The 25,032-nt window shown below is 49.9% G+C and overlaps 2 protein-coding genes across 2 annotated transcripts; both read right to left on the bottom strand.

Annotated features, from left to right (window-relative positions):
* Positions 1-570: 570 nt before the first annotated feature.
* CCDC8 (coiled-coil domain containing 8) lies at positions 571-3,804 on the bottom strand. The gene has a single exon (XM_084770859.1). The coding sequence runs from the start codon at positions 2,970-2,972 to the stop codon at positions 837-839; it is 2,136 nt and encodes a 711-aa protein (XP_084626985.1). The 5' UTR covers positions 2,973-3,804; the 3' UTR covers positions 571-836.
* PNMA8C (PNMA family member 8C) lies at positions 3,387-15,727 on the bottom strand (the record flags this gene model as incomplete). The annotated part of the gene is given in 6 exon segments (XM_084770487.1): positions 3,387-3,659; positions 15,161-15,256; positions 15,260-15,340; positions 15,342-15,462; positions 15,464-15,579; positions 15,583-15,727. Coding segments are annotated over 6 exon segments (789 nt in total). The 5' UTR covers positions 15,685-15,727.
* Between the last annotated feature and the right edge of the window lie 9,305 nt (positions 15,728-25,032).

Here is a 25,032-nt window from a genome sequence, read left to right as displayed (position 1 = left end):
TACCATGAACACAGGATCTCATCAGATAAAAATCAAATGATAAAGGCCACCAGAAGGCGGACATGGTGGCACGTACTTTTAGTCCTAGCAGAGGCAGGCATCCAGATCTCTGAGTTCCAGGCCAGCCAGGGCTACGTAGAGGGACCCTGTCTCAAACAAAACAAAGATGGGTCGCTGGAGCCAGATGCAATGGCAGACACCTGTCACTCTTTTGCTCAGGACACTAAGGTAAAAGACTAGTGGGTGGACTCCAAACCAAGGCTCTGTCCCAAAAATAAAACAAAATAAAATAAAATAAATTGGGAGGCAGAGGCAGGCGGATCGCTGTGAGTTCGAGGCCAGCCTGGTCTACAAAAGCGAGTCCAGGGCAGCCAAGGCTACACAGAGAAACCCTGTCTCAAAAAACCAACCCCCCCCCAAAACAAAAAACAAAAGAAAGAAGGGGGGGGTGGAGGGAGAGTGAGAAAAAGAGACCAGAAAGGAAGGAAGAGAAGAGGATGGAGAAAGGGGAAAGGAAGGAAGGAAGCAAAGGAGGCTGCAGCCTCCATTTTCTTTCTTTCTTTCTTTCTTTCTTTCTTTCTTTCTTTTTTTTGTGAGACAAGGTTTCTCTGTGTTAGCCTTGCCTGTCCTGGACTCACTTTGTAGACCAGGCTGGACCTGAACTCACAGCGATCCGCCTGCCTCTGCCTCCCGAGTGCTGGGATTAAAGGCGTGCGCCACCGCCACCCAGCGCAGCCTCCATTTTCAAACATGGAGGTAAAAGGAGCCTGCAAGCGGGGGAGGCATCCTAGCAGCTAACACGGGGCAGGCAGGGCACAGGGGCACTGGGCTGCCCCTCACAGCTGTTCTTCTTGCTCTCCGGGCTCCATCTCTGCTCTAGCTTGAGCCCTCAGCACCCTGAGGCTCCTAGCCTCGCCTGCCTTGGGGACTCTCTTCGGCAGGGTTGGCAAGCGGGGAGCATGCCAGAGGGCTCTCCTGCGCTTTCGAAACCACAGGAAGCGTCCTGGGGTCTGGAACCTCACTGTCTTTACCTGTTTCTGGACCCTAGCTGAGGATCCAGAACCATCCGAGGCTTCTGGCATAGCCTGAGGTCCAGCCTCCTCCCTCTGGTCATGGAGGACGCCTGCCCTGTGGTCAGCTGGGGCCTCTACCCTCTGATTCTCTGCAGCTCCAGTCCCTTGGTTAGCTGGGCCTTCTGCCCTCTGACTATCTATGGCTTCTGCCCTCTGGTCAGGTAGGGCTTCTGCCCCCTGGTTAGCTGTAGCCTCTGCCCTCTGGGTAGCTACAGCTTCTGCCCTTGGACTAGCTGTAGCCTCTTCCCTTGGATCAGCTGCAGCCTCTGCCCTCAGACTAGCTGCAGCCTCTGCTCTCAGACTAGCTGCAGCCTCTGCTCTCAGACTAGCTGCAATCTCTGCCCTCAGATGAGCTGCAATCTCTGCCCTCTGACTAGCCACAGCCTCTGCCCTCTGACTAGCCACAGCCTCTGCCCTTGGACTAGCTGCAGCCTCTGCCCTTGAACTAGCTGTAGCCTCTGCTCTTGGACTAGCTGCAGCCTCTTCCCTTGGATCAGCTGCAGCTTCTGTCCTCGGACTAGCCACAGCCTCTGCCCTTGGACTAGCTGCAGCCTCTGCCCTTGGACTAGCTGTAGCCTCTTCCCTTGGATCAGCTGCAGCCTCTGTCCTCGGACTAGCCGCAGCCTCTGTCCTCGGACTAGCCGCAGCCTCTGCCCTCGGACTAGCTGCAGCCTCTGCCCTCAGACTAGCCGCAGCCTCTGCCCTCGAACTAGCCGCAGCCTCTGCCCTCGGACTAGCCGAAGCCTCTGCCCTCGGACTAGCCGCAGCCTCTGCCCTCGGATTAGCTGCAGCCTCTGCCCTCGGACTAGCCGAAGCCTCTGCCCTCGGACTAGCCGCAGCCTCTGCCCTCGGACTAGCTGCAGCCCCTGATCTCTGGTTGGCAGCAGCCCCTGCCCTCTGGTTAGGGGCAGCCTCTGCCCTTTGGTTAGCGGCAGCCTCTGCCCTCTGGTTAGCGGCAGCCTCTGCCCCATGTTCGGCTGGAACCTCTGCCCTCTGGTCCTCTGCAGCCTCTGGGGGGCCCCCAGCTGGCATGCCTATCCCCTGAGCTAGGGGTGGCTCTTGCTCCTTCCTGCACCGTCTCAAGGAGGCCCACTTGATCTTGGGCTTCCAGCGTCTGGTACCCAACATCTGCTCACTCCGATCTGCTGAGTTTCTGAAGCTGGCATCTTCCGGGCTGGTGTGGCTGTGCCTCAGTTCTCCAACCCTCTCAGCTGCTAAGGCGGCTTGCTGGGCCTCACCCACGTCGGAGCCTGATCTGGGCGCCCAGCTCTTCACCCTCCGTTTCAGCTTCCCCCAGGACACCTGGCTGACGTACTCCCTCCATCTGCCCGCCTTGGATGGCTGGGGTCCCGGGGTGTTCTCAAACATGGGCACTGGAAGTTTGACCCGGCGACGTTGAGGGGGCGCGCTGGGCTTCTTCTCCCCACGGCGGAGGTAGGCCTCCACGAGCTCCTGATCATCCTCGCTCTCCACGTCGCTGCCCAAGAATTTGCTGCCCAAGTAACTGACAGGCATTTTGCGCACCCTCCTGGTCCTCTGGGAGCCCCGGTTGCCTTTGGCTTTGGAGGTCTCGAAGTCACTCAACTCGCTGTCGCTGGCATTGCTGCTGTCATAGGTGCCTACGACCAGCCGAAGTGGAGGAGTGACCATCTGCGGGACTCTCCTCACTCGGGGTTCGTTGGCTTTTTTGCGGGGCTGGGGTGGGTGCGGAGTGCTCTTTTCGATGATACGGGCCACGTCTTCCAGGGTGCGGCCCTCCTCCTGCAGGAACTGGCTCAGCCGCTCCCGAAACTCAGCTTCCTTGGTGGCAGGTTTGGAGATGACTCTCCACACGCCCCCAGCCAGCCGGACCTCCCGGGGGATGAGCAGATAGTCAACATCCTCCCCGATCTGCAGCATCCCCACCGTGGAGTCCTCCTCTTTGCGGAACACCTTCCCGATCTTCTTAAAGGTGCCCACAGGCCTTAAGGCCTCCACCAACACGTCCAGATCGACATCTTTGCAGACGTCGGGGACACTCCAGAGAATCAGGCAATCGGGGGACGGGAGGTAGCCCCATGGGAACCAGCCTCCCACGTGGCTTTTCTCGAGAGTCTTTAAGATCTCCAGAGTGGACTCTCGGGTTGGGGGCAAGAAGCCCAAACAGATGCTTGGTTTCTAGCCTCGGGGAGGGGGCAGTGGGGGGGGGGGGTGTCCCAGGAACTCTGCAATTTTCTCCGCAGGCGACAAGGCCAAGTCGGGTCCCCCTCCCACACCCGCTGGGAGTTGAGGCAAACAAGTTTTCCAGGAAGCTCACGTGAACTGAGGGGCCGGTCAGTCGCGAGGCTCAAAGTTCGATCCAAACTGGGAACGCCAGGGCTCCAAGCTGTGGGCGCACGGGCTCCAATATCTTTCTCCCTTTGGTCCAGACACCCCGAAAGCCTCCGAAAGTTCGTGGGAGAACTCGGCAGACAAAGACGGCTCGGCGTAGCCGTTCAATATGGCGAGGCGCTTAAAGGCCACCGCCCAGCCCCGAGGAGGGTCTCCCGCCCCTGGGCAGGCTGCCACCCGCTCCAAGCTGACCTCGCTCTCAGTCTGCAGCGGGGGCTGAGAGCGGCAGGAAGTTTCTAGGCGTCCTCCCCTCCTGGGTGAGGCCCACCTTCTCCTTCTCATCTTACACTCTCAGCCTGGGAAGACTGGCAGCAGGGCTGTCCATTCGCTTCAGGGCAGCCTCCCTCTCCTCCCACGGAGGTGTGGCCGCCCCCCGGAGGGGCCTCGCTGAGGCCAGGGCTTCCCTTCTCAGCAGCCAAAACCCACGTCATCTTTCCCCCCCGAAAGGCAGCTGGTCCTCCAACCTGCCATCTTCGACGTTCAAGCCTAAGAGGTGCATTTGTTGACGGCCCAGATCTTTTGAAGGCCATTGCAATTGTGAACTTTTAAAAGTTCGGGGATGGGGTCAGAGAGATAGCTCAGTGGTTAAGGGGAGGGCTGCTCTTGCAGATCTGAGTTGAGTCCTAGCTCACAACCCTCTGTAAGTCCAGTACCAAGGGATCCAACGCCCTCTTCTGATCTCTGTGGGCACTGCATACCCGTGGTGCCGTGGTGCGCATATATAAGCGCGCAGGCAAAACTTTTTTTTTTTTTTTTTTTGGTTTTTCAAGACAGGGTTTCTCTGTGTGGTCTTGGCTGTCCTAGACTCGCTTTGTAGACCAGGCTGGCCTCGAACTCACAGCAATCCACCTGTTGCTCGCCTCCCGAGCGCTGGGATTAAAGGCGTGCGCCACCACGCCCGGCCTCAGACATTTATACACATAAAAAAAGGGGCCCACGCAGCCGGACGCGGTGACACACACCTGTAATTGCCTGTAATCTCAGCACTCGCGGAGGCAGAGGCAAGTGGATCTCTGTGAGTTCAAGGCCAGCCTGGTCTACAAAGTGAGTCCAGGACAGCCAAAGCTACACAGAGAAACCCTGTTTCGAAAAAGCAAAAAACAAAGGGGCGGGGGGTGGGGGGTGGGGGGCTAGATAGCTCAGTGGATAAAAACATTTGCCATGCAAGCCTGATGACTTGAATTCAATCCCCAGAACCCACATAAAGCCAGTTGCTGTCCGATCTCCACATGTGCACCGCTACACAGATTATACATACATAAATACGCACATGAGATAATAAAATGTTTTAAAATAAAATATTTTTTAATTAAGTCTTTTTTCTTTTCTTTCTTTTTTTTTTTTATGTGTGTGTGTGTTTTGTTTTGTTTTGTTTCTGGAGACAGGGTCTCTCTGCGTAATATCCTTGGCTGTCCTGGACTTTCTTTGTAGACTAGGCTGGCCTCGAACGCCTGCCTCTGCCTCCTGAGTGCTGGGATTAAAGGCGTGTGCCACCATACCCAGCAAAAATAAGTCTTTAAGATCACAGAGATGTTGTGGTGCCCTCAGTTCTTAACTTACTGTGTTTCTCACATGCCTCAAGTGTTCAGTGATCCCCCTGCCTCAGAGGTCTCTTTCTACTGGGTTTACAGATGTGGGACACCATTCCAGGACTAAAGATGATGTTCTCAACAAGAACAAAAGCCAGGTAAAGAATGACTTTGAGGGGCTGGAGAGATGGCTCAGTGGTTAAGAGTGCCACCTGCTCTTCCAAAGATCCTGAGTTCAATTCCCAGCAACCACATGGTGGCTCATAACCATCTGTAATGTGATATGGCGCCCTCTTCTGACTTGCAGGAGTACATGCAAGCAGAGCACTGTATACATAATAGTAAATAAATAAATTTTAAAAAGAAATGACTTTGATACTAATATAAAAACATATACCTGGGCTGAGTGTGGCAGAGGCAGGCAGATCTCTGTGAGTTCAAGGATAGCCTGGTCTACAAAGTGAGTCCAGGACAGCCATTACACCAAGAAACCCTGTCTTGAAAATTACACACACACACACACACACACACACACACACACACACACACACACCTTTTTTAAAAATTAAAGTAACAAGCCGGGCGTGGTGGCGCACGCCTTTAATCCCAGCACTCGGGAGGCAGAGGCGGGCAGATCGCTGTGAGTTTGAGGCCATCCTGGTCTACAAAGTGAGTCCAGGACACCCAGGCTAACACAGAGAGACCCTGTCTCGAAAAAAAAAAAATTAAAGTAACATAAACGCTTGTAATTTTATTTAACGCAGGAAGACCTTGGAGGCATATCATTAGCAATGAGGGAAGGAGGAAGGGAGAGAGAGGAAGAAGATGGCCGGCAGGAGAAGCTGTTACAGGTTTGGGGTGTGGAGTTGGGGGGGTGCTCTGTAATGAGTCCTGATCTGGCTGCAGCTTCCCTCTGGGGGTGGGGGTGGGGTGGGGACATTTGTACTGGCTCCGCTGAGGTGACGCATGGCTGCACTCTAGCCGCTGAGCCCTAGGCCTTGAACAGTAGACTAAGCGTCTCCAAGGCAACTGGTAACACCAGGGGCCCTGGCTGAGCACAGGGCAGATGTTGGGAGCTTACAGGGCAGCAAGCACAGAGGCAGCCCCTCCTCCTGCCCCTCCAGCCTTCCTGAGGCCTCTTCCCCAAAGCAGAGGTGCTTTGAAGAGAACCGCCAAGACCACCAAGGGACACCATATGGTAGCCTATGAGTTCTAAATCTTTTTGTTTGGTTGGTTGGTTGGGTTTTTGTTTTTGTGGTTTTTTTGGTTTTTTGGTTTTTGGTTTTTTTTTTTTTTGGTTTTTTTGTTTGTTTGGTTGGTTGGTTTGGTTTTTTGAGACAGGGTTTCTCTGTGTAGCCCTGACTGTCCTGGACTCGATTTGTAGACCAGGCTGACCTCGGACTCCCAGCGATCTACCTGCCTCTGCCTCCTGAGTGCTAGGATTAAAGGGGTGCGCCACCACACCCGGTTTGTTTGGTGTGTGTGTGTGTGTGTGTGTGTGTGTGTGTGTGTGTGTGTTTTGTTTGTTTGTTTGTTTTTGTTTTTTGTTTTTGAGACAGGGTTTCCCTGTGCAGCTCTGGCTGTCCTGGACTCGCTTTGTACATGCTGGCCTGGAACTCACAGCGATCTACCTGTCTCCGCTTCAGGAACGCTAGGTTTAAAGGTGTGCCCCACCATCTCTGGCTTTTTTTTTTTTTCCAAGACAGGGTTTCTCTGTGTAGCCCTGATGATCCTGGAGTTCTGTAGATGAAGCTGGCCTCGAACTCATAGAGATTCGCCGACCTCTGCCTCTGCTGGGATATTAAAGGTGTGCGGCACCACAGCCTGGCTATGAGTTCCAAATCTTTTTTTTTTTGTTTTTTCGAGACAAGGTTTCTCTGTGTAGCCTTGCCTGTCCTGGACTAACTTTGTAGACCAGGCTGGCCTTGAACTCACAGCGATCCACCTGCCTCTGCCTCCCGAGTGCTGGGATTAAAGGCGTGCGCCACCACCGCCCGGCTGAGTTCCAAATCTTGAGGTTGGGGATTTACCTCTGTGGGGTAGCATTTGCCTAGCAAACACGAAATGGGACTTATAAAGAATCCAAATTATGGGGCTGGAAATACTGCTAGGTAGTTTGAGCACTTCTTGCTTTTTGCTGAGGACCAAGTTCAGTTTCCAGCACCAACATGGCGGCTCACAACTATCTTTAACTCCAGTTTCAGGGGATCCAAGGCCACATTCTGACCTCCAAGGGTACCAGGCACACACATGACACGCATGCGTACACACAGGAAAAATACTCACAGACATAAAATAAATAGATCTAACTTTATATTTTTGGTTGAGAGCCTAGCCTTTAACGCCTGAGCCATCTCTCCAGCCCAATAGATTTAATTTTAAAGCCTTCTTAACCCGCGTCTCATAGCTCATCCACGTAATCCAGGCTTCTCAGAAGGCTGAGGCAGGAAGATCAGATGCGTGTGTGTGTGTGTGTGTGTGTGTGTGTGTGTGTGTGTGTGTAATATATATATATATATATATATATATATATATATATATATATGTATCAGAAGTGAAAATCTCAGATGTTTGGTATTCTTATAAAAATTGACAGGCCCTGGTTATTTCTGCTGGGGATGTTTTATATCACCCAGCCTAAGCTGGAACCATAATATACCTAACAACTTTATACTGTTTAAAAGAAATGCCACAACCAGGCATGGTAATGCACACCTTTAATCCCAGGACTCGGGAGGCAGAGGCAAAACGAGTCTGTGTCTCGAAGGAAAAAAAAAAAAGGAATTTTGCTGTTTGGTTTTTTGGGTTGTTTTTTGGGGTGGGGGGTTGTTTGTCTTTTTTTTGTAGCCCTGGTTAGCCTGAAACTCTCTATATAGACCAGGCTGACCTTGAACTCCCAGAGATCCTCTTGCCTCTGCTTCCGAAGTACTGGGATTAAAAGCGTGTGCCACCACACCCCGACTGAAGCATAGGACCTGTCACTGTTTTGTGGTTTGGTTTGTGTTTGCTTGTTTTGGGGGAGAGGTGTTTTGTTTCATTTCCTTTTTAAATTTTTAAACAAAACTTCTTTTATACATTGGGCATTCTGCCTGCATGTATGTATGTGTACGCCTTTTACACATATGTGTGCTCTGCCTACACGTATGTATGCGTAGCCAGGGAGGGCAGAAGAGGGCAATGGTCACCTGGACACGGACTTGCAGACTGTATTACGTCATCATGTACTACTGGGAATCGAACTCGGGTCCTTTGGAAGATCAGTCAGCGCTCTTAACTGCTGAGCCATTGCTCCATCTTGAGCCCTTGAGACGGCACAGCTGAGACTAGCCTTGACTTTCTGACTCTCCAACCTCTTCCCCTCAAGCACCAGAAGGCCAGGTGCCTCTAAGCCTGGTTTTGGCATCACTAAGGATAAAATCCAGGGCTGCCAGCATGACAGCTAGGTAGCAAGCACTTTACAACAGAGCTACATAAACAGCCCTGGTTTTTTTGTGGGGATTTTTGGTTTGGTTTTTGTTTGTTTGGTTGGTTGGTTTGTTTTGTTTTGTTTTTCGAGACAAGGTTTCTCTTGTATCCTTGGCTGTCCTAGACTCACTTTGTAGACCAGGCTGGCCTCGAACTCACAGCGATCCATCTGCCTCTGCCTCCCGAGTGCTGGGATTAAAGGTGTGCGCCACCACCGCCCGACTCAGCCCTGGTTTTTTTTAAAGGTTTTTGAGACAGGGTTTCATGTAGCCAAGGCTAGCCTTTAAACTCATCCTCCAACCGCCTCCCCCCAAGAATGGGAATCAGAGCCCAGCAGACTTCTGTCTCCACCACCTGTTCTTTTTTTTTTTTTTTTTAAGATGGATTTATTTATTTAACCTATATGAGCACCCTATCTGCACGTACACCTGCAGGCCAGAAGAGGTCATTAGATCTCATGATAGATGGTTGTGAGGGGCTGGAGAGATGGCTCAGAGGTTAAAAGCCACTGTCTGCTCTTCTAAAGGTCCTGAGTTGAATTCCCAGCAGCCACACAGTGGCTCGCAACATCTTCTGACAAGCAGGTGTACATGCAGACACAACACTGTGTACATAATAAATAAGTAAATAAATAAATAAATCTTTAGATGGTTGGGAGCCACCTTGTGGTTCCTGGGAATTGAACTCAGGATCTCTGGAAGAGCAGTCAGTGCTCTTAATCTCTGAGCCATCGCTTTACCACCCACCCACCCACCTACCCACCTGTTCTTATTTTAAACAAATTGCCCCACCTTTAACTAGCCTAGGGTCCAGGGAAGCAACCCAGGTAGAAGAAAACTGTGTGCTCCATGTTATAAGTTATAAGACAACTCATCCAAAAACAGAGAGAGAGAGAGAGAGAGAGAGAGAGAGAGAGAGAGAGAGAGAGAGAGAGAGAGAGAGAGAGAGAGAGAGAGAGAGAGAGGCGCACATGTGTGTGTATGTGGACGTCAGAGGACAGCTTGTGAGAGCCTTTGTGAAGGCATCTTTATCTCCTTAACCGTTCTATTGGACCATTTTTTTTTTTGCTTTGGTTTTTTGTTTTCAAAGCAACCAGATCATTTTCCCAAAGGAAGTCTTGTTTGTTTGTTTGTTGTTTGTTTGTTTGTTTTTCAAGACAGGGTTTCTCTGTGTAGCCTTGGCTGTCCTAGACTAACTTTGTAGACCAGGCTGGCCTGGAACTCACAGTGATCCTCCTGCCTCCTGAGTGCTGGGATTAAAGGAGTGCACCACCATGCCAGGCCTCCAAAGGAAGTCTTATGGGGCTCCCCTGCCCCCCAACATACTCAAGATACACTGTGGTTTCATTAGCAACCATTTATTTCATTAGTTCATATTTATACAGTAGAATATCAACCACAAAGAACAAAGAAGGGGTAAGCACACTTCTTAAATGGGGTGTGGGGAGGGCTGTTGTACTTCACTTGGGGTTACCTGACATCTGCCACACGGACGCAGGTAAGTATTTCCAATTGTTCCTGGCCCATGGCAGCCTGCAGTGCAGTGTTAGGAAATGTCACCTGGTCCCAACAATCTTCTAAAGGAAGTGGTTTCATGGACCCATGTTGCCTGTCACAAATTCAGCAGTCATATGAAAAATACAGAAGCAGGGTATGGTGGTGAACACGTTTAATCCCAGCATTCAGGAGGCAGAAGCAGGCGGAGCGCTGTGAGTTCGAGGCCGGCCTGGTCTACAGAGTGAGTCCAGGACAGCCAGGGCTACATAAACAGAGAAGCCCTCTCTCGAAAAAAACAAAACCAAATCAAAATAACAACAACAAGAACAACAACAAAGAAGTACAGAAAACGCATGCAAGTCCGAGGCTGCAAAATGATAAGGAAGGCCATATTGTCCTATATTATGCAGCCATCGTGCCTTGGTGTTAAGCAGAGTGCAGAAGGCAGGCGTGCTGCAGCCTGTGTGCTATCTACATAAGCGCAGACTGATGTAATAATGAACACAGATGCACAGTGTTCTGAGAGTGGCAACACGCGGGGCCAGGACTGCAAAGTTAAATACAGAGCTAAGAATCTCTTCTTTCTCTAAAATTATATTTACTTAGAGTGTTTGAGTGTGTGTGTGGTGTATGAGTGTGGTGTGTGTGGTGGGTGAGTGTGTGGGTGGCGGATTAGTGTGTGTGGGTGTAAGTGTGTGCTGAGTGTGTGTGAGTGTGTGTGTGTGTGGGGTGACTGTGTTTGGTGTGTTGGGGTGAGTGTGTGTGTGGTGGGTGAGCGTGTGTGTGATGTGTTGAGATGAGTGTGTGTGACTGAGTGTGTTGGGGTGAGTGTGTGTGGTGTGAGTGTGGTGTGTGTGGTGTGTGTGGTGGGTGAGTGTGTGGGTAGTGGATTAGTGTGTGGGGGTGTGAGTGTGTGCTGAGTGAGTGTGTGGGTGGGTGACTGTGTGTATGGTGTGTTGGGGTGAGGGTGTGTGTGATGTGTTGAGGTGAGTGTGTGTGACTGTGTGTGTGAGTGTGGGGGGGTGAGTGTGTGCGTGTGTGGTGAGTGAGTGTGTGTGTGTGTGGTAGGTGAGTGTGCGTGTGTGGTGGGTGAGTGTGTGTGTGTGTGTGTGTGTGGTAGGTGAGTATGTGTGAGTGTGTGTGTGTGTTGTGGTGGGGTGAGTGTGTATGTGTGTGTGTGTGTGTGTGTGTGTGTGTGTGTGGTGTTGGGGTGAGTGCCTATACCATGGCTCTCATGGGAAGGACCTAAGGATCAAACTCTGGCCTCATCTCATCATCCTACAGAGCCTAAGGCTTCTTGACCACAGATTTGTAAGAAGTTCAAAAGCGATTGTGGAGACAGTAGGAAAAGCCCTACGCCCTAAAGCACTGACTGTACTAAGGAAAAGGATGCTGAGGCTGATACCAAAAAGAGCTGCTTTGGGAAATGGACTGAAAACCAGTGTCTTAGCACTCGGGAGGCAGAGGTCTGCCTGTGGGTTCAAGGCCAGCCTAGTCTACAAAGTGAGTCCAGGACAGCCAGGACTACAAGAGAAACCCTGTCTCGAAAACGAAACACAGAAAAACAAAACAAAACAAAACAGTGACTTCATTTGAGACTTTAGGTTACGTCAATCAAATGAATTAAAAAAACTCTCTTTGTGTCCCGACACTTGCTGGGGACATAAGGACAGAGACAGATGTTTCTGACAGCTGCCCAGATGGAACTGTAGAGAGAGCCTTGACTCTGGGGCTGGGAGGGGTAAGCAGTAACTTCCAAGAAATCAGACCGGGAATGGGTAGCAATGTCACAGGTACCCCTGTGCACACCTGGGTGTGGTGATGCACACCTTTAGTCCCGTCACTGAAGAGGCTTTTTTTGCAGGTGGATCTCTGATAGTTTTGAGGCTAGTCTGGTCTACATAATGAGTTCCCGGCTTGTCGGGGTTAGTCTTGTCTTGAAACAAAATAAAAAAAATAAGACATATTCAGTGCCCATCGCAGTGTGACACTAAGGGAAAGATGAGGCGAGGACACCCTACCTATAACGCCAGCACTTGGGAGGCTGAGGCCAGAAGATTGAGTGGGTTTGGTGGCAGTAGGGCTACGGTGTGCAAAAATAAGCAAAAAAGATACTTGGGTCTCCACGCTATAAGATAGTAGGCATAGGTGGTGGTGCAAGCCTACAATTACTATCCTGGGGGATTGTGGACTAAATAAAGGGCAGCCTGGGGTACATAGTGAGTTGCAGAGCAACCCAGTCTGCGTAGCAAGACTCCATCTGAAATATTAAATTGCTTTGTGTATACAAGTTACCTCTTGGAGAAATGCAGTTCCCCTGCAGCCCTGGCAGATCCCCTGAAGAAGTGGAAGTTTCTACGTTACATCCCCCAAGGGAGACATTCTCTCCTAACCCTCAACTGGATTTCACCACAACTGTTTCTCTGAAAGGGTCATGCAGGGAAGTGAGCAGCGCAAGGAGATAAGAATAAAAACCCAGTGCAGAACCGGACACGGTGGTGCACGCCTTTAATCCCAGCACTCGGGGAGGCAGAGGCAGGCGGGTCGCTGTGAGTTCGAGGCCAACCTGGTGTACAAAGGGAGGCCAGGACAGCCAAGGCTACATAGTGAAACCTTGTCTCGAAAAGAGAGAGAGAGAGAGAGAGAGAGAGAGAGAGAGAGAGAGAGAGAGAGAGACAGACAGAGAGAGAGAGAGAGAGAGACAGAGACAGAGACAGAGACAGAGACAGAGACAGAGAGAGAAACCCTGGTGCAGATTGACTTCTGGGAGTCTAGTTAACAGGTAGTTTATTCTGGATGTATTTAAAGCCCAGTATGATTTGGGGGGGGGGGAGATTTCCGATGCAACACAACCCCCCCCCTCATTGCACAAGGAAACACAACTACATTGAAACTTGAGTCAGGGTACATGCCATTTCTTCCAAAAAAGATGGGTTCTAGAGGTAGCCTACCTATACTAGTTTAAGGGCCTAAGGGTCTGGCCTGGTCTCAGTCATACAGATAACACAGAGGTCATTTGGGCTATCAGCCACCTCTGGTCCTGGGTGTGGGAGCCCCTGGCTAGAAGGGTCATTTAGATTACTAGCCACATCTGGTCCTGGTTGTAGGAGTCTGATATGGGGCCCAGCCCAGCAGATAACGCAGATCACCTCACTGCTGATCACTTCCAATGCTCAGCTTTCTGGGTGGAAGAACAAGTTTGTTTGTTTTTTTTTTTTCATCTTTCCCTTTGGAAAGAACCCTGTGTGCTTAACATCCCTGGTGTCTCTGGAGATCTGTGGGCATCCGTGCTATGCTTCCAACATTTTTTCCCCTCCTCTCCACCCTCACGTGATACTCGGCTTATAGACTTGAGAACTCAATAATTATTTATTGGGACAGAGTGCCATGCAGCCCAGACCAGCCTCGAACCTGCTACACAGCCAAGGCTGGCCTCGAACCTGCTACACAGCCAAGGCTGGCCTCGAACCTGCTACACAGCCAAGGCTGGCTTCGAACCTGCTACACAGCCAAGGCTGGCCTCGAACCCTTGATCCTCCTGCTTCCACCTCCCAAGTTTTGAGATTCTATGAGCCATCATGGCTGGCTTAGTAACTCTCCCCTGCCCCTCTCAACAAGAAGTCTGCCCCCCTCCCCACCTTTTAAAGAAAAGAGTGTGCCTCTCCCCTCCAAGTCATGATTCCTGGGATTTATTTGAGGAGCGCTACACACTTAACTAGGGTGCCAATCGGGGTTACAATCGGGGTTACCCTCTGACCCTCCCCCCAGTAAGGGAGAGTCACCATGTATTGAACAGCCACAGCTTTTTAGGGCCACATACATAATAGCAAGGCTGTCGATGGACCCCCGCAGGCAGCCCACGTGCCAACCGTGGTTTATGAGCTGTCTTCCTCTGGCGATGGCACAGGAAGGGTAGTAACCCGTTGCAGGCGAGGATCTTCAGGACAGGTTCTTCCGGGGGGGTCAGATCCGGTTTGGGCAAGTCTAGCAAAACACTATCAAAAGCCGGTCGTGAACTTTCTCCTGCCCCCTCTGTCATCTCTATGGCAACAGTCATGCGCACTGTTGTGGATTTGGCTGGTGCTGCTGGCCTCCGCGTTGCTAGAAGTCTTTTTAAAAAGTCTCTGGGACCTTTCTCAATAAGAAGTTACCCTCCTTCCTTCACTCAAGCCCACCAAACCCCACCCCCACACATCTCCACGTTCCCTGCACAGTCTCAAATGTTACCCACAATTCCTCAAATACGGAAGTAGGGCTTTGAGGGAAAGGCTAAAAATCATTGACTGTACGTATGTCCTGTGTCTGGCGCATTGTAGATACTCGGGAAATTTTTGTTGGTTGGATGAATAAAATGTCCACGCTCAATCCTAGGATTCCTCACCTCATCTAAATTTACTTAAACGAAAACTTTGCTCACTTAGAGCTCACTTACTCATGAGTGTCACAGGCAAGGATTCTTGTTGGTTTTTCATCCCTTTTTATTCCAAGATCCAAGTACTGTTCTGGGAGATAGTGGGCATGAAAGCGAGGCAGTGGTGGTGCAGCCTTTTATCCCAGCACTCGGGAGGCAGAGGCAGGCGGATCGCTATGAGTTCGAGGCCAGCCTGGTCTACAAAGTGAGTCCAGGACAGCCAACGCCACACAGAGAAACCCTGTCTCAAAAAAAAAAAAAAAAAAAAAAAACCAAAAAAACAAAAGATGACCCGCGCTCAACCAGATGTTAGCCCCACCCACTCAGCTGTCGCCCAAAAGTTAACTTAGATAAAAGCGCCAGGCTCAGACTGCGGGTATTATAGCTCGTTAACACAGTGTTTGCCCAGAATCGCCCGTGAGGGGCTGTGTGCATGGTTCAGCGATAGCTTGAGCAGCACGCTCAAGGCCCTAGCTCAGTCTTCAGCACTGGCCAGAATAAATACGCTTTCTTTCACAAGTGCCACCCTCGGGTGCTAGTCCTTCCATCATCTCCTATCTTCGCTCACTGTCACTCCCCAAAATGTTATGTAGCCTCCGCCACCCGTCCTTCCTCAGCGTACCTCCAACTTCACCTCACAGTTGTTTGTTGTTGTTGTTGTTGTTGTTTGGTTTTTCGAGACAGGGTTTCTCTGTGTAACCTTGGCTGTCCTGGACTCACTTTGTAGACCAGGCTGGCCTCGAACTCACAGCGATCCACCCGCCTCTGCCTCCCAAGTGCTGGGATTAAAGGCGTGCGCCACCACGCCCGGCTTACCTCACATCTCCTGGGAGGCAGCTCTCTGAGACCTAGTGGGGTAGGACACAACTCCTGCCTGAGGATGCGGGCCACATCCTCTACCATCCTGCCCTCTCACCGCAGGAACAAACTGAGCTTGGTGAGGAATTCCATGTCCTGCCATTTGGGCATGTAGACCACTCTCCATACAGCGCCCTTTGCCCTTGATCTCCCTGGGGACCACGTCGTAATTGAGGTCCTCTGCTAACCTAATGATAGCTGCTTTGGACCTGTCCTCCTCCAAAAAGGCCTTCCCGGCCACTTCGAACTTTGAGGGAGGCCCGTATGATGTCTTCAAATTCTTGGTGGCTACAGTGCTCGGGGATCCCCAGGATCATCAAGGACTTGTAACTGTCCACCTCCAAGGCCCTGCACCCGTGTTCTAACAACGCAATGTCTTAGACTCCGAATACCATCTCGCCCAACTCCTTGAGGCAGCTGTATGCGTGCCGCTGCGCTGCGGAGCCTCCCACGGGAGGATCCAGGATGCTGATGAGAATCATCCGAGGGTGATGAGAAAACGAAGCCTCAATAGTGACGTTATTAAGAGACCCAATTAGTCGAACTCAGTCAAGGGGACCCCAGCCGTCTGCAGCCTGCCCCCTGCAAGCTCACTCTTGGAAGTTCCTAGCGACTCACTCACACTGGCCACAGAATTGGAAGCTGGCTAGTCGCGGCTCCCAGGTCCTAAGCAAGGCTGCGCCAAAGAGAGTTTGAAGATGCAGACTCCCCGCACTGTCGATGACCTTAACAGTCTCTGTGGATCGCTGGTCTGCCCAGCGGCTGCTGCCACCCTAGTGAGTGTTGTGGGTGGCGACTTGGCAGATGGAGTAGGTCCTCTCACTGATGGCCCAGAGGTCGCCCTCACGTGCTCTGTGACAGAGTTAAAGACCAGGATGTGACGCTGGTGGCTGCACTTGCTCCGGCAGTGACGCCATAGCTTCCTTGTGCACAAGAGACCCTGAGGTCCCCATGGCAACCACTAGAGCATCGCCTCTGCCGTTGGCCAGTCCTGCTGCACTGACATCAGAGAAGAAAGCAAGAGAGGGGTCCTTAGGAAGTGAAGGATCAGCTCCTCCCTTTTGGAAGATTGAGACGGGAGAGGATTCCAGACAGACAGGACGTGGCCAGGAGGACAAGGACGATACAAAATAAGTCTGTGATGTCCTTTGAGTTTAGAAAGTCTAAGATTGATGACAAAACTGATAAGGACACAGAAGCCAGCTTGATGGCCAATTCAGAGTTGTTGTTGTTTTGTTTTTCCAGAGTTTCTCTGTGTAGCCTTGGTTGTCCTAGACTCGATTTGTAGACCAGGCTGGCCTCAAACTCACAGCGATCCACCTGCCTCTGCCTCCCGAGTGCTGGGATTAAAGGCGTGCGCCACCACACCTGGCTCAAATTCAGAGGATTTGAGCATCACTACAAGGTTTTTTTCATTTCTTTCTTTTTTTTTTTTTCCTCCCGAGATCTCATCTTAGGCTGGTCTTGAATTTGCTATGTTATCAAAACCTTGGACTTGTTTTTGTTGTTGTTTTTGGTTTTTTCAAGACAAGGTTTCTCTGTGTAGCCTTGGCTGTCCTGGACTTGCTTTGTAGACCAGGCTGGCCTCGAACTCACAGAGATCCGCCTGCCTCTGTCTCCTCGAGTGATGGGATTAAAGACGTGTGTTCGCCACTGCACCCGACAAGCACATGTTCTTTTAAAAGAAGAGAATTGGAGAGAGAGAGAAATCACCTTCAATTCTTCTATGTAAGCTTTATTTTTGTATTTGCGTCTACGGGTGTGCCACACGTGTGCAGGTGCTGTAGGACGCCAGAAGGGGGCGCAGCGTCCCCTGAAGCTGGAGCTACAGGCGGTTGTGATTGGATACTGGGAAGCAAATTTGGGTCCTCGGTACGAGTAGGAATTGGTGTTTGCTTGGTTTTTTGTTTGTTTGTTGGTTGGTTGGTTGGTTGGTTTGTTGGTTTTGTTTGTTTTTTTAAAGAGGTGATCGTGCTCTTTTGTGTGTGTGTTTGTTTTGGTTTGGTTTTGGTTTTTTGAGACAGGGTTTCTCTGTGTAGCCTTGGCTGCCCTGGACTCACTTTGTAGACCAGGCTGGCCTCGAGTTCACAGCGATCTGTCTGCCTCTTGACATCCTGACTGACCCGCGGTTTCCCCTCCCTCCTTGCCTCCCAGACCCTCCTCCTCTCTTGCCCTCCCCCACATCTACTCCTCCTCCAGTGAGTCCCACTTAGCTTCCTTTCTGTGCTTAGCCTTGCGCACCCAGAGATGCGTTCTTCTTCAAAAGCAATAAAACAGTGACCCGTAATACTTGCTATGAGGTTTATGAGTCCGTGGCACTCAGCCGCATGCCCCTGGTTTTATTAGGCACGTTCCAAATTGAGAAGCCGGCAACAGAATGGTTCGCTTGTTTGACGGACCAAAGTTTTACTGAGAAGTTACCTTTTGCCAGGCTGTGGGTGACGTGCTGGGGCGTACATGAGCATCCAGAGGGGACAGACGAGCCCAACCTCGTGGTTAAGGGAGGTTTGCTGTCTGTTTACAGTGTGGGGAGAGAGTGTTTGTCAGAGAGAGAGCCGTGGCCCTGGTGCAGGGTGAGTAGAATATACCGGTTGGGCTCAGGGAGCTGGGAACCACATTTATATAGAGATAAAGAGCTTTAGGCAGGGTGGGGGTGAGGGTGAGGGGGGGGGGCGAGGGGGGGTGTGTGAGAGGGAGGTGGGGGGGTGAGGGGGGGGTGAGGGAGGAGGGGGGGTGAGGGGGGTGTGAGAGGGAGGTGGGCGGGTGCTGGCTTTACAGCAGTTACCCCTGGAGGATTTACTGTGCGGGACCTTATTTCTTTTTTTTTTTTTAACCATGAATTTTTCCTTTTATTTTTTTTTATTATTTATTAATTCATTCATACTACATCTCAATCGTTATCCCATATTAATTTATTCATATTACATTTCAATTGTTATCCCATCCCTTGTGTCCTCCCATTCCTCCCTCCCTCCCGCTTTCACCCTATTCCCCTCCCCTATGCCTGTGACTGAGGAGGACCTCCTCCCCCTGTATATGCTCATAGGGTTTCAAGTCTCTTCTTGGTAGCCTGCCATCCTTCCCCTGAGTGCCACCAGGTCTCCCCATCAAGGGGACGTGGTCAAATATGGGACACCAGAGTTCGTGTGAAAGTCAGACCCCACTCTCCACTCAACTGTGGAGAATGTCCTGTCCATTGGCTAGATCTGGGTAGGGGTTTGAAGTTTACTGCACATATTGTCCTTGGCTGGTGCCATAGTTTGAGCAGGACCCCTGGGCCCAGATCTGCCCATCATAATGTTATTTTTGTAGGTTTCTAGAGACTTGATACCCTATGAGCATATACAGGGGGAGGAAGTCCCCCTCAGTCACAGTCATAGGGGAGGGGAGTAAGGGGGAAATGGGAGGAAGGGAGGAATGGGAGGACACAAGGGATGGGATAACAATTGAAATGTAATATGAATAAATTAATAAAATATATTTAAAAAATAAAAAGAAAGGAGTTCAAGTCTGTGTAGCCTTGGCTGTCCTGGACTCACTTTGTAGACCAGGCTGGCTTTGAACTCACTGCAATCCACCTGCCTCTGCCTCCCAAGTGCTGGGATTAAAGATGTGCACCACCATGCCCGGCAAAAAAGAATTTAAAACAATCAGAAACCCTTTCCTGCCAAGTGTTGTGGTATATACCTGTAATCTCAGTATTCAGTAGGCTAAGGCAATCAGATCCCAAGGTCCAGGCTAACTTGGTTACACAGTGAGAAACTATCTCAAACCACAACGGCGAAACCTCTTTCCTCTATAACCACCCAGCTTCGGATACTTTGTTATAGCAACAGTGACTGGACCAACACAGTACCTTTGGCTATAACCGTGGCCACACAAGGTGGAGTACAGTGGGCCACATGGTTCCAAGCTGGACAGAGACCCCGACCTTGGACCAAAAGGTAAAAGATTCAAGAAGCATGGCTCATAACTAGACCCGAGACAGAACAACATGAGCATTAGCAAGGAGACGTTTCTGTGATGACTCAAGGTGAGAGGACTGTTTATCCGGAAAGGCAACGAACCCATTAACTACTAGAAAGAATAAGAATGAAGTCCCACCTAGGTAAGAGAAGTATGGGAAAATGGGGAAATAGAAGGATCCAGAGGGTCCTAGAAACCTAGAAGAGGATCATTATGACAGGCAGACCTGGGTCCCACCCCCACCCCCATCTAAGAATGGACCCAGGGATCTGCCAAGGATGTCCTCACCCTTGGTGATATGAGAGCACTACCATAGCACAGCATTGGGCCATGGGTGTGAACACACGGCACGGCATTGGGCCATGGGTGTGAACACACGGCACGGCATTGGGCGATGGGTGTGAACACACGGCACGGCATTGGGCCATGGGTGTGAACACACGGCACGGCATTGGGCCATGGGTGTGAACACACGGCACGGCATTGGGCCATGGGTGTGAACACACGGCACGGCATTGGGCCATGGGTGTGAACACATAGCTTCCTATTCTAGGGGGTTGAAAGTGCTCCAAAGAGGATCATTTCCCTTGTAAATGGGAGGATGTTTTGTACTTCTCCTCAGAAACACATGGGCGAATGCCAGAGCAAGGGAGCATGGCACTGAAGTAAAATGAAATTTTTCTGTTTAAAGATGGGGCTCTCGGGGGGGCTGGGCAGTTAAGAGCACATGGGCTGCTCTAGCAGAGGACCTGGGTTCAATTCCCAGAAACCACGCGGTGCCCACAACCATCCCAGGAGATTTGCTGCTCTCCTCTGGCCTCTATAGGCACCAGGCGTGCATGTACATACTTACAGACAAAACATCTACTCACATTAAATAAATAAATAAAAAGTAAAGACAGATCTCACTATGGGATGCACGCTAGCCTCCAATGCTCAAAGACATCCTCCTGCCTCAGACAGTCACATGCTGAAATGGCAGGCATGTGCTAGTGGACTTAGCTCATAATCTACTTGTTGAATTTTCAATTTTTATTTATGCGGCAGCATAATAAAGGTAAAAACATGGAGGTCAGAGGGCAGTCTGAGGAACTCTGTTCTCCTCTGACCTCCCACCACGTAGGGCCAGGGGATCAAACTCAGGTGATCAAGGCTTGGCAGCAAGCGCCTTTAAGCACTGAGCCATATCACCTGCCCACTAGTCATTTATTGTCATTAAAACATACAAAATGCTGGATGTTATAGCTCATACATGTAATCCTTACACTCAGGAGACTGGGGCAAGAAGATTGCTGCAAGTTCAAGGTCAGCCTGTGATGCATACTGAGACTATCTCAAAACAAAAACAAAATAAGTTAATAACAAAATTAATATTGGTAATAACAATAATAATAATAATAACTGGGCATAATTGTACCTTCCTTTGTTGCCAGTGATGTGGAGGCAGAGGCAGGCAGATCTCTGTGAGTTCAAGGCCAGCTGGGTCTACATAGTGACTTCCAGGACAACCAACTTTTATTTTTAAAAAAGTAATTTATTTTTATTTTTATTTTTTGTTTTTTCGAGACAGGGTTTCTCTGTGTAGCCTTGGCTGTCTGGACTCACTTTGTAGTCCAGGCTGGCCTCGAACTCACAGCGATCCGCCTGCCTCTGCCTCCCAAGTGCTGGGATTAAAGGCGTGCGCCATCGCCACCACCACTCAGCCTTAAAAAGTAATAATTTTTGTTTGAGATAGAGCCTCTCTACATAGCCCTGGCTGTCCTGGAACTCACAGTAGACCAGACTTGAGTTTGAACTCACAGAGATCTGGCGTGCATCTGCCTTCCAGGTGCTGGGATTAAAGGTGTTTGCTACCATGCCCGGTCTACATTTTTATTCATATGTGTGTGTGTGTGTGTGTGTGTGTGTGTGTGTGTGTGTGTGTGTATGTGTGTGTGTGTGTGTGTGTGTGCGCGCGCGCGCGCACGCGCATGTGCATGCAAGGGTCAGAGAAAATTCTTTTTTTTTTTTTGGTTGGTTTTTCGAGACAGGGTTTCTCTGTGTAGCCTTGGCTGTCCTGAACTCAGTTTGTAGACCAGGCTGGCCTCGAACTCACAGCGATCCGCCTGCCTCTGCCTCCCGAGTGCTGGGATTAAAGGCGTGCGCCACCACCACCCGGCTCCAGAGAAAATTCTGGGGCATGCCGACTCTCCTCTTCTTCTATCCCATGGGTCCCAGGAATTAAACCAAGATGGTGGGGCTAGGTGGCAAGAGCCTTAACCAACGAAGCCGCCTCGGGTCTCTGGTAGCTTGCCTTGTCCTCCTCCTGTGCAAAATCCTGGAACTGGACACAGGAAATGGACTGGTTTGTTTTACAGTTAAAAAACAACAACAACAACAACAACAACAACAGCCAGGTGTGGTGGAGCACGCCTTTAATCCCAGCACTCGGGAGGCAGAGGCAGGTGGATAGCCGTGAGTTCGAGGCCAGCCTGGTCCACAAAGCGAGTCCAGGACAGCCAAGGCTACACAGAGAAACCCTGTCTCAAAAACAACAACAACAACAACAACAATAATAGCAACAACAAGTATGCTGGCGAGATGGCTCAGTGGTTAGGAGCACTGCCTACTCTTCCAGAGGTCCTGAGTTCAATTCCCAGCAATCACATGGTGGCTCACAACCATCTATAATGTGATCTGACGCCCCCTTCTGGCCTGCAGGTGTACATGCAGGCAGAGCACTGTATACATAATGATAAATAAATCTAAAAACAAACAAAAAAGGGGGGGCCTTCTTCTGCCTCCCAAATGGTGGGATTAAAGGCTTGTGCCACCGCCACTTGGCTAACTGTATTTTTAAGGGTGCTTTAAATATTTCATGGGACTGTAGAGATGGCTCTGTGGTTAAGAGCCCTTGCTGCTCTTTTTTTTTTTTTTTTAAATTTATTATGTATACAGTGTTCTGCCTGCATGTACACCTGCAGGGCAGAAGAGAATATTAGATCACATTATAGATGGTTGTGAGCCACCATGTGGTTGCTGGGAATTGAACTGAGGACCTCTGGAAGAGCAGCCAGTGCTCTTAACCACTGAGCCATCTCTCCAACCCTGCCCTTGCTGCTCTTACAGAGAGACCTCAATTCTGTTCCCAGCTCCCTGTTCACAACACTTAGCTCTAAGGGCACCAGTATAGATCGTATTCTGCTCTTGGAAAGGAGTCCGCTGTGGTACCCAGCACCCACGACTTCTGACTCAGGGATCCCTAACAACCCTTTTCCGGTCTCCAAGAACATTTAAAATCCCACCCTCACAGACACATACTGATATTAACTAAAATATTGAACAGAGGGCTGGAGCATGGCTCAGCCATGGAACCTTCGTTACACAGGCGACACCACGGGCTCTAGACTCAGTAGAAGAAAGAAGCAGAAAACGACGGTGACGCTCTACAAGGGAGAGGAAGTATTTGCTCAAAAGTGTTGGGAATGGCTAAGAACTACCGACATACTTTGTTTAACATAGCCATATTGATGAGTGTGGTTTGGTATCTACTAACTTTTTAAAATTACATTTATTTATTTATTCGTTAGTTTATTATTTATTTATTTTTGGTTTTTCAAGGCAGGGTTTCTCTGTGTAGCCTTGGCTGTCCTGAACTCACTTTGTAGACCAGGCTGGCCTCGAACTCACAGCGATCCACCTGCCTCTGCCTCCCGAGTGCTGGGATTAAAGGCGTGCGCCACCACACCCGGCTCATTAGTTTATTTACATGTGCGTGTGTGTAGGGGGTTGTCAAGGCACTCAATCCAGAGGTTCAGAGGACCACTTTCAGAAGTCAGCTCTCTCCTTCCACCATGCTGGGACCTGGGAATTGAACTCAGGTCGTCAGTCTTGGATGCAAGCACCTTTACCCACTGAACCATCTTGCCTGGTTTTCTTTTCTTTTTCTTTCGTTTCCTTTTTTTTTTTTTTTTAACTTTTATTTTTTGTGATCCATGATAGGCTGTTTCACATGAAGTATTATGTCTTATGATGTGAAATTTAATATCACCTACATGTATAAATGGTCCCAGGAGAGGCCTTAACAACTTCTTCTTCTCCTTCTTCTTCTTCTTCTTCTTCTTCTTCTTCTTCTTCTTCTTCTTCTTCTTCTTCTTCTTCTTCTTCTTCTTCATATAATGTTTGGGGCCAACCAAATGGTTGAGGAGGTACCAGGCTGACCTGGAACTCACAAAGACCCTCCTTCCGCTGCCTCCTCAGTGCTGAGATTACAGGCGTGTGCCACTATGCCCAGCAGGCACTGTTATTGTTGCTGTTATTATTAATCATTATTGTTGTTGTTTTAATTTTATGTGTATGGGCGCTTTGCCTGTGTGTATGTGTATGTACCACATTCATATGCAGAGGCCAGAAGAAGGTGTAAAATTGTAGTTACAGAAGCGGCTGCTAGGCATCAAACCCAATTCCTCCAAAAGAATAGCCAGTGTTGGGGCTGGAGAGATGGCTCAGTGGTTAAGAGTGCCACCTGCTCTTCCTAAAGGTCCTGAGTTCAATTCCCAGGAACCACAAGGTGGTTCACAACCATCTGTAATGTGATCCGATGGCCTCTTCTGGCCTGCAGGTGTACATGGAGGCAGAACACGGTGTATATAATAATAAATAAATAAATCTTTTAAAAATATTTTTATTGCCGGGTGTGGTGGCGCACGCCTTTAATCCCAGCACTCGGGAGGCAGAGGCAGGTGGATCCCTGTGAGTTCGAGGCCAGCCTGGTCTACAAAGTGAGTCCAGGATGGCCAAGGCTACACAGAGAAACCTTGTCTCGAAAAACCAGAAAAAAATAATAATAATAAAAAATAAAAATAAAAATATTTTTATTAATAAAAATAAAATAAAATAAAAAGAATAGCCAGTGCTCTTAACTACTGAGCCATCTCCAGCCCTGGCTTCCTTTTAATGACCCCAAAGGGCTCCAGCCCTTATGGTGAGCCTCCTGCTTGCTTAAGCAACTATATGTTGATAGGCTTTGGTCCCCCCCTTCTTTTTTTTTTGCTGTTGTTCATTTTGTATTTTAAGCCTGGCCTACACAGTGAGACCCTTGTCTCCCCCCCAAAAAATAAAATACCCCCCCCTGGTACTTTGAGCTTGCTTATTCTTTTCCTAAAGCCCCCCTGCCCCCCCCCATGTGGCTTTGGGGACACCATGTGACTGGCCTTCCCTGCTGGTTATCCTCTCTATTGTCTTCCTCGGGGCAGGTGCAAGCCTTACAGCTTGCCTGCCCTAGGGTGTTTTCCTTTTACACTCGAACAAATTGTCCTTGAGTCTCCATCTGAACCCACCCTTTAATTTTCTGTTAATGAGACGAATGCAGCGTCAGTTCATAACCCACTTGAATATTTACGAGCGGCCACACCACTCAAGGAAATGGCTCCCCCTCCCCAGCAACCATTAAGGGCCAATATTGTCTTCATCTAGGGGTGGGCCTCATGCCCCCTCATGCTACCCCCCCTCCCCTCCCCCTCCCCCCCCCCACTCGCCTCTTTCCTTTCTGGTCATTTAGCTCAGATATCTTCTCCCTAGTTCTCCTTGTTGACAGGATTTAAAAACAGCTAGCCTCTGTCAATTAAGTCCACACAGGGTCTTGGGGAAGTCACGGCAGGAAACGTTTGCTTCAGACTTAACCTGGAACATTCCGTAAGTACTCACGCTTCTCATGAAAGATTAAAGGCAGAAGAGAAACATCCCGAGCTCCCCCCGGAGCATGGGGGATGGTGTATAATTGCTGACACTAGTTACACATTTGCCATCGTTCTAGAACATTCCCACGGCGTCTGCAGCACGCCCCCTCACTTCACTCCTACTTTGTTCCACTCGCGCAGGACTTG

This window comes from Acomys minous (genome assembly GCF_964271855.1).
Source record: "Acomys minous genome assembly, chromosome: 20".
Lineage (NCBI taxonomy): Eukaryota > Metazoa > Chordata > Mammalia > Rodentia > Muridae > Acomys > Acomys minous.
Note: the sequence above shows the minus strand (reverse complement) of the source record. Positions and strands in the feature narration are given on the sequence as shown.

Excerpts from the sequence above, each read along its gene's own strand:
- CCDC8 (XM_084770859.1), bottom strand. The coding sequence starts at position 2,972 with ATGCTGCAGATCGGGGAGGATGTTGACTATCTGCTCATCCCCCGGGAG.